The 19,886-nt window shown below is 42.9% G+C and overlaps 1 protein-coding gene across 1 annotated transcript in view; it reads right to left on the bottom strand.

The window, feature by feature from the left end:
* LOC147673997 (polycystin-1-like protein 2) overlaps positions 1-19,886 on the bottom strand; it is a 915,503-nt gene that overhangs the window by 490,774 nt on the left and 404,843 nt on the right. The window contains exon 19 of the mRNA XM_086945086.1: positions 5,931-6,055. Coding sequence (XP_086801212.1) covers positions 5,931-6,055 — 125 coding nt within the window. The remainder of the gene's footprint in view (positions 1-5,930; positions 6,056-19,886) is intronic.

Raw genomic sequence — 19,886 nt, 5'->3', positions numbered from 1 at the left:
GCTATTTACTTGGAAGTTGGCACTTTTTAAAATTGTAACAAAAACTTTTAAACCTTTTCCTAACTTACCCATGCCTTTTAATGCCCTATTGGAATGGGGGTCTACACAGTGGCCTAGAATTCCAATTTAAAAAATCAAAAATACTTTGAAAAAATGCTTTATGAGTCTTAAGTCATTTTAATGAATTTCTTATATTAAAATCACTTATGACTGAGTGGTACTGCGAAACACACTTTCAGGATCCCCACTGCTGCAATACCAATGTAAGAAGGTGGAGTACTGTGTGGTGATGCTTGTTAGGCTTCACCATGCAATAACCTCACAAACCCGAAAGATGGTCCTTAGATTCACAAACATAAATCATTAGCTCAGTCCTTGTAGAGTGGCAAAAAAAAGCCAAGCTTTACTAAAGGAACATGCGTAAGTATGTCAGAGTACAAACATGGACAATAAGTAATTGAAATGACTTGAAAGAAATCCGACTCCAATTTATACAACTAAATCAGGTTTCTATCTTAATTTAGACACCAAAATTTATGATATTAGCCACATATAATTGGAGTTATGGATTTTAGAAACGATATAAAATCAGTGCAAAATAATACTGGTAAACAGTAACCTTTTGCACCCAGAACACACTATTCTAACACTTTAAAAAATGGCAGGTCTTCCTCAGCTGTGCAGACCAGCTAGCCACCCTGGCGGTGTGGCTAGCCTTCTGGGGTGTACACCTCCTGTGTATCTAATTTTCCCACCAGCCTGGGTGCAAATGTGCCTAGGTGCAGGGGTAGGGCTGCTTCCTTCTTTGGCAGCCGGCGAGGTTGCATATCACAGTTGGTGCAGCCTTTGAAGGTCACCGCCCTTATGTGCCACTTCACTAGCCAGTCTGCCAGGGAGGGAAATGTAATGTAATGTAATGTGACACCTGGAAGAGTTCACACCTCCTGGCAGGGGCAGGAAGAAGGTCACATCTCCTGGCAGGGGATTAGATTATTGTTTTGATGGCAGCAAGTGCGGGCTGGAAGCCACACCTCAGGCAAGGCTGGGGCTTCTGGGTGGACAACCTCTAAGGTCACCACCTGGGTGCATGCCACATTGTCCTCGATGCAAGTTTAATGTCAGGGGTTAGTAAGTCTGTTGTTTGATACATGGCCTATTTAGGAGGTGCTATAATGGAGCTGCTAACCTCAGGTGTACCTGGATGCCAGCCCATGATATCCTATGGACCCTCTATCACTTAGAGTGTCCTTTAATGGGAAAGGACACTATAAATACATATATGCTAGCACTTATATGTCCACACCTTTGATATAATGCACCCTGCCTCCTGGGATTTAGGAAGCCGTCCTTAGGGGTGGATGGTATATATTAAAAATAGTGCATTAACTTTGCCACACAAGGTGAAGTCAAAGTCTAGTTCGAGTAGTTTGCACACTCCTGCAGTCTGAAATGACAGACCTGCTGTCAGTAGTTTGCTTGGGTCACTCAGGGCGGCACAAACAATGCTTCAGGTACTGGTCAGCCTTTTAATACACATGCCCTGGATACCACTGGTACCATATACTAGGACATCTAAGGGGGTTTAAGTCCTATGCTAATTGGGGTTACCAATTCACATATAATAGTTTTAGGGAGAGAGCACTGGCACTGGGGCCAGGTTAGCAGTTTCCAGTGCACTGTCAGAGTAAAAATCCAGCATCTAGTAGTCCAACTGGGGGCATCTGCAAAAAGGCCTATTTTCATTTAGAAAACCTGAATTTTCCTTTTTCTTTAGGACTCTAATCTTCACTTTCTTTAGGTTTTTTGTAATGACAGCACTTTTAGGCCATTTAAATGGATATGTGTCTGTGCAATTTATTCTATTGGGAAATGAGATATGAGATTTCCAATAAAAGGTAATTTTGTCAATTTAAATAATTTCCTGGCTCTCTGTAGGAACTTCTGGATATTTCACATACCACATTCCTACGAACTTGGCAACCACACCCTTAAACAAGTACAGGTTGAAAGTAAAAGTTAGCAAAAGGATGTGCAGATTACATGTGGGTCTCAGTGATATGAACCCTTGACAATAACAAACATATGCGCCTTGGGTGACTATTATCACTGAAGTGCTCAAAGATTTTCTTTTGTATTAATATAGCCTTAAAGCGTAGTGGGCTCTACCGGCCATTAAAGGCCTGATCCAGCGTGAAAGGCCCGACCCGAAGGCCTTTAACAAGGAAAAAGGCCTTTAATAGCCAGTAGAGCTTGCTACAGAGGGTTCTAAGGCTATTAGAACATTCCACCCCTGGAGGACAGAATATTCTAATTTGTAAAACAAACGTCTCACAGAGCCCAGGGGGTTGAAATCCCCTGGGGCTTCGCAAAGCCTTTGTTCACAGCTGCTGCTGTGAACAAACATTGGAATGGTGAAGCTCCGTGCTTCTACCAGCCAATAGAATCCCGGAGCACTCCATTGTCTTCAATGAAGTGCTCAGCATTCCAATCTTCTAATAATCAGAATTACAAAACATTGGATTCTTTTAAACATTTTCTTTATGGTCTACATGCTGTTTTCCACTGAAACATGCTTAGTTATTTGAACTTCAGTCTATACGCCATGATGGTATAATGCTTTCAGAATGAACCTTCAGTAACTATTTCCCTGCTCTTTTGAAAGATGGATGACAAAGCAACCGTTTTTTTTCTTTGTTGTTAAATAGCAGCCATTTCAAACCAGTCCGTCAATTGGTGTTGCGATACTGAATGTCTTGTAAAGGGGGACTCCGGGTGTTCTGGTGGAGGGCTCCTGTGTTGTCTAGCTGAGAATGCTTATATTAATTGAGGGTGTCATGTAATGTGGACGTTAGGTTGTGTTATATTATAGTTTTTATGTAACACAACATCCACCATTTCTAAAAGCCAACAGACATTGCTAAATCATATTATCATTCAAATGAGAAGTTTTTGGTGTGAAATTGTGTGGTGGTATATAGTGTCTGGATTGGTTTGGGTCATGTGCTAGGTCAATGTGGCACAATGTGTTGTTGCAGGAAACAGTGTAGTGGAATGTGATGTAGTATGTAACAACTGAAGTGGTGTCTGTGTTATTCTAAAATGTTGAGAATTGCGTTGCATGCCGTTGTGAATGTGGTGAGGAAAGCTGTGGGTGGCTTACTGTGGCACTGAAATTGTGTGGTGTGGTCGGTGGTGCTGGAAGGTAAAGTGTAAGTAAGTCCTTATGATATCTTGTGAGGTGTTTGGGGAGGTTGCAAGATGTGGTGATGGAAGGAGTAGTCAGGCATGATATACCGAGATGGTTAAATGGTGCATTGTTAGGTACTGGCGGAGAGTGTAGAGATATGGAATAATATGACCACTAATGGTGCATTGGGTTTTCAAAACAGGATCATTTTTGCATGACACCCTTCAAATTAATGTTATGCAATATTGTGTCTTGGGTATGTTGAGGTGTTGCGTACGGTGTTGTGTTATGATATATAGTTGTGAGACACTTGCTCCATTTGAATGTGTGGGCCTGTGTGAATTTGAAGTCTAACAGTGTAGTGGTACAGCATCATAGGCACTGAAGTGGCTTGCTCTTGTTTATTGTCATCCATGTTGTTGTGCCATGTGCTATATTATGGTTGTCTGTCCCTATGACCAGTCTCTGTCTTAAAATGCAAGTACCTAACAGCGTGGAACAAGGTTGTATGGTGTGGTATGCTGGGAGTGGGAGGAGTGGTAATATATCGAGGGATAAAGTATAATATATAATGTGACACAGTATTAAGTGATGAGGTGTTCGATGGTGTGATGTTGAGAGGCATTGTGTAATGGCGAGTTGTATATTCTGATAGGTTGTATTGTAGCTGGGCAACTCGATCTTTCAAGGTTAGCATCTCCTTATCCAAGTTCAGGGGCTACACAGTGGGGTTAATGTGCTTGGTAGTCGTTCTCGTGGGCAGTACTAAGGTCCTCGAGATTAAGACAGCAGTGTTGTAGGTGTTTATATTGATTAGCTGTGAGTTATTTAAGTAAAATAAAAACATTTTACGTAGCACATTATTGCCCTTGTATTTGGCCTCTCTACAACGTTGTGTAAGGGAAAGTGGGGAAAAGGACAGAGGTGACTCAAAGGGAGAGGGAGCAGTGGGAGGGTGGCAAAGGGAGGAGGGTAGAAGGAAATGGTGTCATAAGAGGAAAGAGGATGTGCAGAAATATAAAAGAAAGAACAGGGGGATATGTTGCAGAAGACAAAGATGGGAGATTTAAAGGGGAGGTTAGAGGGGATGTGGTTGGTGTGACAGAGGTAGTGGTGTGAAGGAATGAGGTTGAAAGGAGGAGAGATTTGAGAGGACAATATAATGGAGTAGGTGTGGAAGCGATTAGGTGGTAAACTGGAGATCGGAGCAGTGAGGATGTAATATTGGAAGTATAGATGAAGAGAGGTGGAGGGCAGTGAGGAGTAAGGGTAAGAGGTGGAGAGGCATTTATGTATGGAAATGTGAGTGGGGATCTGTGACTTGCTGTGGTAAGGATGAGCAGAAGGTAAGAGGGGGAAAGGATCAGGAAGCTGAGGCGGGGGAGTACAGTGGTGAGATGGGAAATGGAAGGGATAAAGAGGTGAAAAGGTTTGTGTAGAATTGGGGAGAAGTGGTGAGAAGAAAATGAAATGAAGATGTAAAGAGCTGTCAGAGGTTGTAGGAGGTGGGCAGAAGAGAGCAGGGAAGAGGGGATCTACCATCCATGCTGTGAACACAAGATCCGGTCAGGGTGTCTTTACTAGAGTGAAAACTCATTTTGATCCTCTAACTCCTCCAACTGTTTTTTTTCTTACTTGAAGTTTGGCTCGAGCTTTTATTGCCTTATTACTCTTCTTTCCCTTTTTCAATAACATCATTTTTTCACTCCACTCTTCTTTTTGTCTCCAGTTCTTCTTCTGCACGGGCACGGTTCTTTGCATTCACTTCCATTCCAGTATGAATATGGTGCATTGTTATTCTAGAGCCTTCCAGTTCCATGGTCATATTGAGAGCTTTTAAATCTGGAGTGGTCTATTTTTTAACAAACCTCACCTGTTGTGCTGTATGTGGACACCAGGAACTTGTTCAATAGTTATTACCTTCTTTACCTACCAATGAACTGCATTTGATATTTAAAAATCCAGGTCTATCTTCAATACATTGCTCTACAAATGTGACAAATGCTCACTATGAACCCAGAACCCTTTGAAAATAAAGACTGTGGTTTGAGGATTAGTGCCACCTGCTCAAAATAGATTCCACTAGCTCATGACAAGTCTATATCAGAGAACACACCATTTGATCATGACTAATAGTACATAAAAACAATTCCTCTTTTATTTAGATAATCAATGCCCTGAAAAGCAACAGCTAGCATACAGGGTAGGTACACTTTGACAGGCTAAATAAAATAAACAACACAACTTGAACCTGGATCTTACAGATCAAACTCATATTTAGTATACATGCTCCCATCTCCAGAAATGCTGAAGAAATACCGTTTGCTTGTTACTTAGTTTATTATATTTTATCCAGGAATGTATGTCAACCTCAAGATTGTTTTATTTTCATTGTCTGTTAGCCTTTGCATATTCATTCCAACAATTTATTGTTTCTAGAATTTTTGGGGAAAATACTCTATCTAGTGATGTGCCAGCAAACTCCTTTTTTCAAGTTGCATAGCCCACAATTGAAAGTGCTTCTTTCCAGGATGGAAGAGCCATCTGAAGAATTTCCAAATAAATCAATGAACCATCACACCACCCATCTTGCCCTGCACCTGTTGCTGAAAATGTTATAGAAAGCAGAATCCCTCTTCCATTGATGTCCATATGAGATAAATCACATGCATATAATCGAGCGCAGTGTCTCTAGTAACTGGCCCCTTGCCCAAGAGATAGCCAATCATCACGTCTGTTTTACCTGTTTATGTACATGGTAACAGATGGAGCCCTCAGCACAGTGGGTTCTTCGTCAGGCATTTTTCCCATAAGAAAAGCACTCTGTAGGTTTTCTACTGTACTCAGCAGCTGCTGGGACACCATACTCTGTAAGAAGGAAAATGTAATAGAGCACCATTTAGAAGTATTAGCATTACAAACAGACCCTACAGTCCCCTAATACGCTTGACATGTTAAGTTATGTTAGATGTTTTGTAAAAAGCCTGATTACTCCCGAAGAAGTGTCACCATGCTAGATGTCTTGCAAATAGCTTCATATACTCTCATCCAATGTTTCGAATTACAAGTGATTCCATTGGGAAGATTCACCAAAATTGTGCATGAACTAATTAAGTGAATGTAAGTATGCAGAGTACATTGTCACAATTTGCTCCCTGCCCTCTCGTGCCCACCACCAAAGGGGTGAATAGTGTCACTTCCCTGTGTTCTAATAAGCTTCCAGATACTCCGCTGCATGCATATCCTGACTTCCATCCATTTGGTCACTATTTGGGAATTGACATCCATTACTAATCCATGCCGGGTTTTGTGAACGCCAGCCTGCTCATGCTTGAAGCCAGCGTGCTAATGTTTGACACACTGTTACCTAGAAATCCCTGCTCACTGCTTCGTCTCCACCCCTGCAGGCCAAGGATGGGTGAGGAATTCAGGCCACCTGTGGCTGGCTGCTACTAGCCTGCTCAAACCTGATGCATGTGATTACTGTGGGCTCTTTTAAGCCCCAGCTCCCTTCAGGCCAAGGATGGTTATTGTAGCTGTGTTCCAGTGGGACCGATCCTTGTTTCATAAGCTTTTGATACTCCTTGATTCCTGAGCAGGGCTGGACTGGGAACAGAAACCGGCCCTGGCATACTGCACAGCGCCCCCCCCCCCCGGGGTGAGGGGGGGTACAGATGAGCAGTTTGCGAAGGCCGTTTTCATCCGATTTTGTTACGGGGGACCGATATTGCTGACCCCCGGTAAAAAAATGGCCTGCACCCTAGCTGCCTACCGAGTAAACGCCAGTGCCCGCTATGGCCAGTCCAGCCCTGTTCCTGTGCTATAGTTAATCCCTGTTCCTTAATTCCTGAGGTATAGCTATTCCTTGTGCCTGAATTAGCACAGCCTACAGTGCTACCTTGTTTCCTGAGTTCCTGAGCTATACTTATTCTTTGTTCCTGTTCCTGAGCTTCAGCTATTTCTTGTTCCTGAATTGCACTGCTTGCAGTGCTCTCTTGACTTCTTGTTACTTGACTCCTGAGCTATAGTAATTTCCTGTTCCTGAACTAGCACTGCCTGCAGTGCTACCTTGGCTCTTGAGCTTTTGCTCAGTTCTTGTTTTTGCTCCTGGGCAGCCTTCAGTGCTACTGTGTTTTCATGACTCCTGATACAGCACTATTCTAGTATACCCTTGTAGCCTCCCCTTCTGTATATCCTTTTCCACCCCCTGCCTTTCTTCCCATTTCCTTGGTTCCAGTTCCTAGTTTTCTGTCTTACTATTCCTGCTGTCTTGCCTCTTTTAACTTGCATGTTTTGTTACTTGTTTCCCTGTGATTTCCTTCCTTTTCTGTGAAGCACTCCTCCTTGCTAGCTCCTTGTCTATTGTGCTTGTGTTTATTTCTACCTCTTTGCTGTTACTGCCTTGCGTGTTCCTGTTTGATCGCCAAGATCCATGGGCACTGTTGACAACCTAGGTGTATTTTTCTTGTTCACTGTGAGTATTGTCTTTGAGTTACATTAATAACATCACCATAGGTATCAGCTCCACAGATCATGCATATCCTATATGTGGTTATTTGCAGTCAGTATCTGTAAGAGCAATTGTGGGTGAGGAACTTCCTGAGCTTCAGTCTTACAGTGTGGAGCTCCTGAGTGCTTTACCCCACATTCCCTTTATTTGTAATGTTGTTTTATATATAAGTGTCTTGGACGGCGATCCTGGGTGTAGTTATTCTGAATGCTAAACTGCCTCTTGAGTGCCCCTCCTTTGAGTCTTTGCCATCTTATTTGCTTGTACGGGCTTCACCTTTGGACCCTTTATCCCCTCTGATTTCCATTGTGATCCTGGGCAGCGCTGTATTCCTCTTTCTGTGTATGTTTTATGCCAACTTCCTTGCCCAAGTTCGACTGTGTTCCCGACATAGTCCCAGACAGTCCCTGGCATAGATATACTGTCCAGAAAAGCTAGGCCCTTGAGAAAATTGAAGACCTTAAATATAAATGTTGAGAATGCCAGCACGAAAAATATTGCCATTGGGTCCTCGATAAAAATGCTTCACAACCAAATTAACATTTACAGATGGGTACACAATTAAATGTTAAGCAATGGATGGTAATCTTAGAATTTCCAAACGTTAGGAATGCTCCGGTGTTATATTAGGTGAAACATTGGACTGGTGTGTAAATAACAATAAGCTCCAACAATGCAATGAACAAAAATACATCTGGCATTGTATTAACTAGTATTGGCACTCAAACATTTTTGGGGAGTTTCCTCTGTGTTCTGAATGTAGGGAATATGTTGATGTGGCACTATCAATCTTGCAAACGTTTAAAGACCGCCTTTTTTTTTTATAAAGCAGCAATGCTCGCTAGTTACAGCCTAAAGTTCAGATTTTAGAGAGAAATGAATGCCATATGATTACAAATATTCACAAAAACAATTTCTTAAAAGATAATTCTGTAGTTTGTCACTTGCTTTTGTCATAATGACCCACATTAAGTCAACAGGCATTAAACAAGGATCATTCAATCCATATCAGATTTGTAAAGTACACATTTATTATTAAGTTGTAAGTATTAAAAACACAACACATAACTAAATATCATTAAACAGCAACACCCTCAAATTTGTCAGTTGCATAGTCATCCCTCTCCAGATGAAGGTGACCTATGTGCAAAAGATCAATGAAGGTGCAACACTGTGCAGTTGAGATCCACTGAAGTACATGGACTATTGCTTAATCAAGGAAAATTGCTCAGTCACTAACTGCTAGAGAGGTCATTATTAGTCATAATCCTGTGACTTAGTTTCACAGTCAGGCAAACAATGCATAAGGATTACGGTTGTTATTCCTCACACAGTACCTGTTAGATATTCCCTGAATTTTATTGTAATGTTACCTGGTTATTTTAGTAGCTAAAATGTGGGTATTTTAGGCCTAGTTCTAAAGTGAATAAAATAGTCGAATGATACGAACCTTGGAAAAACTATCTAAGTAGATACTCTGGTGAAAGAGTGGAAATATTGGAAATAGAGAGAGCTGCATGTCTATGTGTCAAAAATAAGGCAAACCAAAACAAAGAAGTGCACCGCCCGGGCCCCACCCTGGAAGTTGCGGGAAATATAATAAACCAGACCCCTTTTTACTGACACTGAAGAGGCATAAAGGGGCCTCAATTCAACAGTTGCACAATGCGCCGTATTAGGGTGCGGGGTATAACTAGCTAAAACAGGCCAAGAAGCGCCTGCAATTGACAACGGTCCCATTCTGACCAACGTCAAAGTGTGGGGGAGAGCGCCATTAAACCAAACGATGTGCTGCCAAACAGAAATCGGAACTTCCTGTGTCCTATATGGAGCGTATCTGCAGGCACGGCAGTCGCAGTGTAAGTATGAAACACATTATTATTAGCATCAACTGCAGGAAACGTGACCCATGAGTAAAATAGCTCAAATGGGTACGCTGCTTCAGCAGATACAACAAAAACCACTGCCATGCCTTCCAAAGAGACGTTGAAATCCTGCAAATGAAGCGACTGTGTACTGGGATTTCAACTGCAGCCATATTGACACAGAGAAAGATAAGTACAATGCAATATAATGAAGCACGACTGGGTAGTAATTCAATAGAAAACCGTTTTAAAATATCAAGCTTGAAAAGACCTATATAACTATAGGTAGGTTTATCCGTCACCACTGTCAACCGGAAACAATAGTGAGGGGGTCGTGGACTGATAAAAGCACTACTCGAGAGTCTCACAATAAGACCACTATGTTAGGTGCACCATGTTTCAAGGATCCTGCTCATACACAGAACTGTGCACAGAGACCCAGGACATCAGTGAATTGTGGTGTACCAGAAACTAACTTCAGTACCTAGAAAAACCCCAACCAGCTAGCATCAGTGTCACATTAGCTCTTTGTCCTATAGCAAAGTAACATATGATTAGACAACCTAGAGCATGCGACTTAGTACCAACTCAGGAATGGTCGGAAGTGAGAACACTCTTTCGTTATACCCTCATACCAGTCCACAACATGAGTAAATAAGAGACAACGTTTTTAGACGCAACAAGTGGCAGATGTGAGCCAACTGAGATTCTGGCCCCCACCCTTTGTCTTAGCTGCTTCGCAAGGGGAGGAGGTAATCCTCCTTAGTTTTGCGCACACAGTGCCGAAAGAGCAGGCGCTGCATTTTGCAAAAGATTGGACTAAGGCACTGGCGCCGGCTTTGTACCGTACTCACTGTGGGTGGGACAAATCTTCCCCCTGACATAAGATTCCTTTGCGGTCAATGCCACAGCCTCAACCCCAATACCCCATGCGGCAAAAAGCGAAAGTTTCCATTGCAGAAATCCTTGAACAATTGGAATATCAAGGTGTAATTGAAACGTCTGTGTCTCCGATGAATAACCCTATTTTTACTGTGACCAAGCCGGATGGCTTGTACCTTTTTGTATTGGATTACTGCCACTTAAACTCCCATTGTCATACATGTGTGGTACAGAATACTCACAGTTCAGCTCTTGTGGATAGTCTCGTGCGCAAAAGGTTCAAACCACACATGACATATCCAATGGTTTTCTCGCCCACAATCCGTCCCCTCTTAGTAGTCAATGGACAGCTTTTACCAGTGGTGGCAAACAATGCCAATTTTGTACTTTGGCTATTGGTTATAAGAACAGTCCTGGCATCTTTGCCACCTGCATAGTCTTTCTCTTGGAGGGACTCGACGCAGATGCATGTTCGTATGTGGATGTCACCTATCTCACAGACGACGAATTATGGCCGTATCTGTGCCATGTAGACCGCATAATTTGCAGTTTTGTGGATTTTGGCTATAAATTTTACTTTGCAAAAAGTCACATTGCAGAGTTCACAGTGTTCACTACGAGCTCAACAATGAAGGTGGAGGTTTAGCACCTCACTTTCTGGAGAAATGCACACTTTTGCGTGCTCCCACAACACTGAAAAAACTACAATCTTTACTGGGATTTTTGAATTTTGGGCATAAATTACCCACATTCCCGAATATGGCCAGCGCATCAAGCCTCTTTACGCCTTGATATAACTTACTTTCGCCAAATCGTGCTGGCTGCCTGAACATTCAGCTATCTTGCAATCTTTGCAGGCTGATCTTCTAAATTCTTGTTGACTCGTGAAAACCACACCAACCTGGTGATAAGAATCGTGCAATGGGCGGTGGGTTTCACGTACCTCACTTTTAATGAGGGTGACACAGTCCCTATCGCTTACAAGTCACACTTGTACACTTCGGCTGAGTTGCAGTTTTTCACTGTGGAGAAAGTTTTGCCAGCAGTGCAAATGGCGATTCTTAAGGAACGTGCACTGTCGCAGGGAAAAAGCATTTTTGTTGTGACTCCGTATCCTGCCTTAGAGGCAGTGACGAAAGCGAGTGTACCAAATTTGAAAGCTTTGCACCCGCGGTGGATACAATGGTCCACGTCCTTGACATCCCCGGATGTCACGTTCATTTTTGATTCCTCTCTGCAGTCTCAGGAGTTCTTGTAGTATGAATTTGTTCATCCGGCTCCTCTGACAATGCACCCACTTGAGGATTTCCGTAGTATCGTTTACACTGACGGAAGCGCGCAAGCGGCTACAGGCTCAAAGCACGCATATTCTTTGGCCTGCGCAATTGTGGTTGGTACTATGGTGGATGGTGAATTCAAGTCCGATGTCATGCATACACAGACATTAGGGGGCTGTACTTCCCAATAGGCTTAGCTTTGTGCTCTGATGCTTGCATTGGAGTACGCAGATTTCAGTGTGACTACTCTTATTGTAAGTGACTCTTACTACTGTATTCAATCATACAATGACAATCTACGCTTTTGGACTCAAAATGATTATTGTGACTCCAAAGGTCGCACAATAAAACATAAAATGATCTGGGTTCGAGTGGCTGAGCTTAAAGAACGGCTGCCACTCGTGTTTGTAATTCATACTCTGGGTCACCAGCATGTCGAAGTTCACGCTGTTGGCAATTGTCTTTCGGATGAAGCCGCTAAGACAGCAGTTGCAACATACGCAGTAGCAGCAGTTATAAGCTCCAAAAGTAAGATTGATGATGATATCTTGGCAGCTATTGCCGCAACAGAGAAGGGAGGTATTTACCATAGAGGTTTCCCTTCTAAATACTCTTATCATTTAAGTCCTGATAAAGTTTTTTATGTGAGAATTAACGACATTGGTGACAGGTTGATTCCCAACGCGGACCACAGGCTGATGACAGCATCCCACGTTGGGATGGCCTCATCGCATGCCGGCGTATCAGCTACTGTAAATCTTCTCCAACAACGTTACTGTTGGCGGGGTTTGTACAAACAGATGCGTGAGTATGTCCTTCACTGTGACATTTGGTAGCAGATTAAACCTTCTACTGCTTCACGTCCGCCCCAAACACAGTTGTACATATCTAATAAACCACTTGTGGGTGTTTATTTAGATCACAGTGGTCCTTTCTCTTCTGATACTGCGTATAAGTACATCCTAGTTGCAGTTGATTTGTGCACGTGCTTTGTGCGGTTGTGGCTGCAACGCAGTGCTGATTCCAGCACTGTTGTAAGGGATTTGCGTGTATTTGTGGGAATTTTTGCATGTGGAACCTTCCATTTGGACCAGGGTCCAGCATTTGCCTCTAAGTCAGAGGTCTTCAAACTTTAGTAGGATGAGCCCCATCATTTGAATTTTTGTATATGTCGGGTCCCCCCACCACCTGACAGAAATTTCTGGAACCTTGCACACTACATATTCGACTGCCACCCGCATATCCCAGGCCATATCTGACAAACAATGTTCAACACAATAAGAGTGTTTAGTAAACTGCAGGATTTTGAGTGGGTGTGGTTAAATGACAGAGGCTTTTTACAAAGCTCAAAAACAATTTTCCAAGATAAAATGTGCCAAATACTTTTTACTAGGATGCTTTATTTTACACAAGACCTAGATTGATAATAACACCAACAACATTAATGTGACAGGTGTGCCTATTTTTCGCCACAGAGATGGTCAATCTGTGGATGGATTTTTTCTATTGCCATTCTCAGGCTGTGCTCCACATCCACTAATTTTACAGCAAATAATATCTGTGAAATCCTCCAATTTCTCATTTGTGAGGGCACGTTTTGATGTAAGAAAACTTTTTTATGGTTGTTGCATGAAACAAACACATTTCTCTGTAAATAGTAAGACTCTCCCATATTAATCACATTCAAAAGAAATGGAAATAATATGGTATTTGGTTTGGAAATTATTCCAGGCAATCAGGTCAAAAACAACAGAGCTGTCTCTATCCAGGGGCCCCCTGAAATATGCAGGGGGGGCTAACACTCTCAGCCAGGTATGGCCATAGCAATGGTCGCACACAGTGCAATAGTATTTTTGGCACCACGTCCCCCATTTCCTCCTTCTCCATGAATTCCCTCACTACCACTCACCAACAGTGCACCTCATTCTCTATAGCACCTTTCTGACAAACATTTCATTTTTTTTATAGCCCTACTAATAGTTTACTCAGATTCAGTTCTTTGATCTGCATGGTACATGCTCTTTGTAGCAGGCACATTATCCTTCTGCCCTGTGTGGGTGGCAAGAGTGCGCATGTGAGTGCACAGTGAGTAATGCATCAGTGTGAGAGTGATGTGAAAGGAGTGACTGCAGGGTGAGTGAGGTGGTCATATGAATTTAGGTGCGGATGTAAGTGCAGAGTGGGACGAATGAATGTATGGTTAGTGATGGGCTTGCTTGAGTGACATTGCAGATTGAGGAGTGAGGGGGACAGGTGAGCAAAGTTTGAGTTAAGTGTCACATGCATCCTCATTTAACTGTGGTGGTGCTGTTATTTTAAAGTTGTGCCCTCTGTGAATGCTTTTATTATGATAGCTGCATTTATGTGATTGATCAGTAGATTGTATTGAATGTACTATCTGCTGAAATCGTTACCCAAACAAACAGTTTTAATACTGAAGGCCACGCTCCTGCAATATCACCCTACCAGGTAACCTGAGATCTTCCTAGTTCCTTCTAGATTCCCTAAATTTATTAGAGTAAGGATTGGTGGACGCTCGTTCTGTTTTGGGTCCTAGCCTGTGCCAATTAATTACAGGAACTGCAGCATGCTAGATTTTAGACCTGACATCTTTTGGTGTGGTTCCCCTGACATTTTGCTTTCTGAACTCCTGTTTTTGACTTTGTTTTCTCTGGCTTTAGGATTGTGAGCACTTTTCCACCATTGACCAGTGCTAAAGTGCATGTGCTCTTATCTAAAATGTGATGACAATTTGTTTACCCATGAGTGGTATGTTTGGTTCACTTATACGTCCCTAGTAAAGTAGTATACCATATACCCGGGGCCTTTAAACCAAATGCTTTTAGACAGCCTGCAGCACTGATTGTGCCACCCACAGAAGTAGCCTCTCAAAACTGACTCAGGCCTGCCACCTCAAATAGCCATTTCCAGCTACTTGCCAAGTCATAAACTCCCCTTGTGTTACATATCAGTCACCCCTAACGTAGGCTCTAGGTATATCTAAGGGCAGGGCGCTGTGTAAGTAAAAGGTATGGCATGGACCTTTTTGTTTTCCATGTCCTAGTAGTAACAACCACCCAAGTTTGTTTTAACTACTATGGGGCCAGCTCCTATTATAGGTTAACATTGGGAATTCCTTAAATAACCCTTTTAAGTGTAATTCCTGATTTCAGAGTCGCTGCTTTTTGTTTGAAATAATTGGATTGGCAATGACAAATCCTCTTTAGTGGGAAAGTTAGATCTGGTATTACTAATCTAGAAATGCCACTTTTAGAAAGTGTATATTTCTCTGCTCTCTTTTAGCTCTCTTATGTGCCTTATAGCATATCTCCAATACACTTCTGGGGTGCGGTGAAAGCTCCACTTCATGCATTCCCTCTAGGCAGCCACAAGCACAGGACACTCATCAGCATCTACATTCATCTGCATACCGTCGGTCATCCTGGACAAGAGGGAGGGGAGAAGCTGAATAGGTATTGGCCTGGCCTCACACAAAAAATGACTTATCCCCCCACAAATAGGCTGGCAGACACAGTTGGAATACGAGGAGACTTGTACACCACAAAGGCTTTGCTTTGTAGTCACCTCCACTCCAAGGACACATTTGGGTATAAGTATTGGGTCTATGACCCCTTCTCACTAGTTCCCTTTGGGGTCCTAAGGAGACTCTGCTAATAAGAGGAGCGGTGCTACGGGAGGGATTGCCATTTTGCTAACTATTTTGCTGTGTTGGCCTGCAGTCTACTGATTGCTGGACTACAGGAGGGACTGCGACTTTGATGCCTGCTCTGCTGTGTTGGCCTGCAGCCTCTGGCCTGGGCGGTGAGGACTGGACCTGTTCTCTACAACCTTTTGCAACCTAAGTAACTCCATGGGCTTTTTTGGCTTGCCCCCTGGTCAGGAAATCTCAGGGCCATCAAAGATTTCATTCGCACAAACGACCACTGCTAGGCTTTGCTAATTCGCAGTCTGACTCTGCCTGACTTGCCCTCAACCAGTCCTGAGCCTTCACAAAGTGTCAGGAGATGCATTTGGGCACCGATCAAGAGCTGCTATATCTGCCTGCTCAAGCACAGCCTATTGTTTTTATTGACTTTGCCGAAGCCGCAGCACCCGAAGGCAGCCAAGTGAGACTTGGCGCACTTTGCATGAATCAAGAAAATACAGGTGCCTGCCTTCTGTGACTCCAATCAAGGCATTGTATCCAGCAAGGGGAGACTCCAGCAATGTGAGTCCTGAACCCTAGGCCGACGGCACCGCTGCAATCCCACAGGAAAGGTATGGTGCACCCCGGGACTTATGAGGGTCCAGCCACCCACCAGCTCTCTTGCCGGCGGCCTTGAACAAAGTGAGTAGATCAGTTTCCCGCAAGCTTGACATTGAATTTTAACAGTAATAACTTTGGAAGCATTGATTCACCATGACCCGGGGAGAAAGTCTTTTCCAGATTCACGGCATATATCGCTATCATTACCCAGCGTAACAATAAAGACCCTACTGAAAGTGCACGGGTTCTTTCAGCATTGTACATTCTTGAAGTATTCATAACTTGAGATGCTTTCATTGGATTCTTATCATTTATATCTTGATTTGAAGAGTAAAAGAGATACTATTTTCATACCTCATTGTGGGGTCTTTTTAGGTTGTTTTCACTGTATTACTTTATCCTCATATGCACAACTGCTTTACACATTGCCTCTTATGTGAATAGGCTACACACAATGCCTTATTAAATATTTAAATTCTATTTAAGTTGTTTTGACATTTCTACCTGGAATTTGCAGCTTGATAATTGAAATTAATGAACGCTTTTGAATATATGAACTTTTTGAACCTAGAGTCCCTTCCTTTGCATGGATAATTAGTGCCAATACACAAGAGGTGGCATAATATCCATCCTTCAGAGTTAGCAGTAAGGGCTCCCTCTTCTATAACCTGTAGTTCAGTGGTATTCACTACGTAACTTGTGGGCAACATGTTAGTCAAGAGACCCAACATTGTTGCTCGTTAGGTGATCTAAGTCTCTATGTTTTTGTCCTATTGTTGCAATGGCAAGCATCTCTTTTCTTTTGAAAGGAAAGTGAAAAGGTTTTTCTGATTGGTTGTCCTTAGTGCTGCTATTTCCTAACACTTTTTCCCCAAGAATGAGGCACTATGGGTGGATCCTCTTTAATGGTGGATTTATTCTCAGAAAGGGAGCTGTCATATTCCTGCTGATGGTGCCACTGGAGGCAACAGCAGGAGGCATCTAATGGGCCGATGATGACTACAGCATCTGGGGGAGACTAAAAGAGACCGGATACCTCTACTATATACTTTGCGCTCTTGCGATTGGACCAGACCTTGCCCATGGCCTCCCAATGAGTATGCCTTCTCCTTTGCAAGCAGATCAATCAGTCATATCTGTGACACCGTCCCCAGCCCGGGAGCATGTATCAGACCATGCCACACACAAAGCTCTGGTTCGCACTTCTTTATTCTTCAGCATGCAACAGTTAACTGAGCATACTGCATCACAAACTGTATTAACCATACCAAGTCAAACCTAATAGATAATGTAATACTTGTAAGGAATCTGCCGAGGACCGCTAGAGGCCGCATACATACAAACACATGAAACAACATCTCCCCCTTCGTTCAATAAAAAGTATACACATTATAACTTCTCGATGAGTCTTCGAGGTGCTTGTACCAGTCTTTGAGATCTAGTTGTACATGATAGAGGAGGGGCACCTTCATCTGGCATCTCTGAAGCAGAGTTGGATGCTTGACTTGGGACTCAGATGGACTTGCCTCACATCATGAGGTCTGGAGGTGACGAACATTGAGGAGCAGGCTTAAAGTGTGACGAGTATCTGGATTTTTCAGGTCATTGGGCAGTTACCATATGTCCTTTGCTCGCCACAACTCTTAGTGGTTCAGCATCAAACTGAGCGCGTTAGTCTTGTGTGTCAGCTTATGCTTGACAAGAACTTGGTCTCCTTTTTCGAAAACCGAATCTTGAGCGCATCAGCGCTTATTGGCACTTTTCAACGTAAGCCTTAATTTTGCATTTGCGAGAGGTGTCTGTGACAGGAATCTCATCAGGGTCTATTGATCGACTGGTGGTCCATTGTGGTACCTTTGTTCCAAGAGCTCTCCCACACAGCAAGGTGGTAGGACTTTCTCCTGTTGCGTAGTGAAGAGTGGAATGGTAGGCACCGAGGACTGGGCACCAAGCTGACTTGAGATTCATACCTTTCAGAGCAGCACACTGAACCACCATTTTCAAAGTACTCATAAATAGTTCAACAACACCATTTGCCTATGGCTAGAGAGGTGTACTTTTCTGATGTTTGATGTTTAAGCTATTAAGAAAATCTTTGAACTCTCTACGAACGAAGGTGGGACAGTTGTCAGATTTGAGAATGGAGGGAACACCCCATGTTGTGAAAATGTCGTCCAGCCTCTCCATGACTCTGTCTTGTGTGGTTGATGATAAGCCTTTCATTAGAGACACATGTGAGTACTCATCAACAACTACCATGAGATGATGACCATTTCTTGTGGGGTCAGAAGAAGTCAACCTCAATCTTCTAGGAAGATCAGACATGCTTAGTGGGCGTTGAGCCATTTTGGGAGATAGACAGCTGCACAGATAACAACCCTTGATCTGCCTTTCACCCATTGATCAAGGCTCAGGAACCACACTCGATCCATGAGGGCTGTTTTAGTTGCAGCAATGCCACAATTTCTTTCATGTGCCATTTCAATAACTTGTTGTCCCAGGCTTTCTGCGATAACTATTCTTGGCCCTCTTAGTATGACACCATCATGTGTAACAGAAAGGGCTTCCCGGACATTTTTGAATTTCTGGTACTCAACATCATCTGTAAGAGGTCAAGTATGTTTTCTCCATGATTGCGTTGTGATGATTTCTTTGAGCTTAACCATGTCTTTGTCAGTATTAGTAGCTGTCACAACAATCTGTTCAATAGAAATCTAGAGCTGCAGGCGCACTTGACTTTACTATGAAGTCGATGTAGGTCTCAGCCGCTTTGGACGTTTTACTATGATCCTGTAGCGGCACCCATGAAAAGTAGTCTGCGGGTTTTGAACCTACCCTGGTTTGTGCATGTTAGTGTAATCAAATTTCTGCTGATGCACCTCCACCTCTCAGTGCAATAGGGGATCTTGGCTTTCAAATTTCCAAAGATGGTGATCTCTGTACAGTAGCATATGGAAGTGTTCACATGCCCATACTACACCTAAGCTTTTTTTCTCAGGTTGAGAATAGGCACTTTCACTCTGAGATAGGATCCGCCGAGCATAGGCCACAATCTGTCTCTGAGCATTGGGCTCTCCAATGTGTTGGGCAAGGATTGCACCCAACCCCACCAGGCTTGCATCTACCACAATCTGTGCATGCAATTTTGGATCAACGTAAGCAACTTCAGTTGCATTTTCAATCGCATGTTCTTTTTTTTTTTTAACTTCGGTCATATTCAGATGACCACTAAAATGAAACATCTTGCTTTGTTAGGCCTCTCAGAGGGGAACTCAAAGTGGCAAAATCACAAATGTACCTATAGCAGCATCTGGCCATGCCTAAGAAGGATCACACCATGGTCACATCTTCGGGAGGCAAGCAGATAACAATGCTTATAGCTTTTCAGGGTCAGGAGTCAATCCCTTTTAGAGCAAATATGTCCAAAGAATGTAAGTCTGTTTTTATTCTTCTTTGCATTTAGTGTGAGACCTGCATCAGCAAGCAGGCATTATACTTGCCTGAGTGCTTTATCTCTTGCTTTCATGTAGCCCTAAACTCTGGTATATCATCACTTTAGTTAAAGTCATGTAGGGTAGGCTGAATTATTCGACGGAAGACATCTTGAAAGATTTCTGCAGCGCACGACACACCAAAACTGAAAAAATCAACATGAGTTGAAAAAGTAGTAATGTACCTATAGTTTTCTTCCAGGTCAGGTTAATGGTAGTCTTTGTTCAATTCAAGGCGGGAGAAAACATTGGCTCCATTCAGCTGCATGATCATGTTCGCTGTGTGTACCTGGATGTGTTTGTCTTTTGATTGCTTTGGTTGCCTGTCGCAAATCAACACAAATCAACACAAATGTGCACTAAACCTCCTCTGCCCTTTTTGGCGCCACTACAATGGGTGAAACCCA

Source organism: Lissotriton vulgaris, chromosome 12 (assembly GCF_964263255.1).
Source record: "Lissotriton vulgaris chromosome 12, aLisVul1.2, whole genome shotgun sequence".
NCBI lineage: Eukaryota > Metazoa > Chordata > Amphibia > Caudata > Salamandridae > Lissotriton > Lissotriton vulgaris.
Note: the sequence above shows the minus strand (reverse complement) of the source record. Positions and strands in the feature narration are given on the sequence as shown.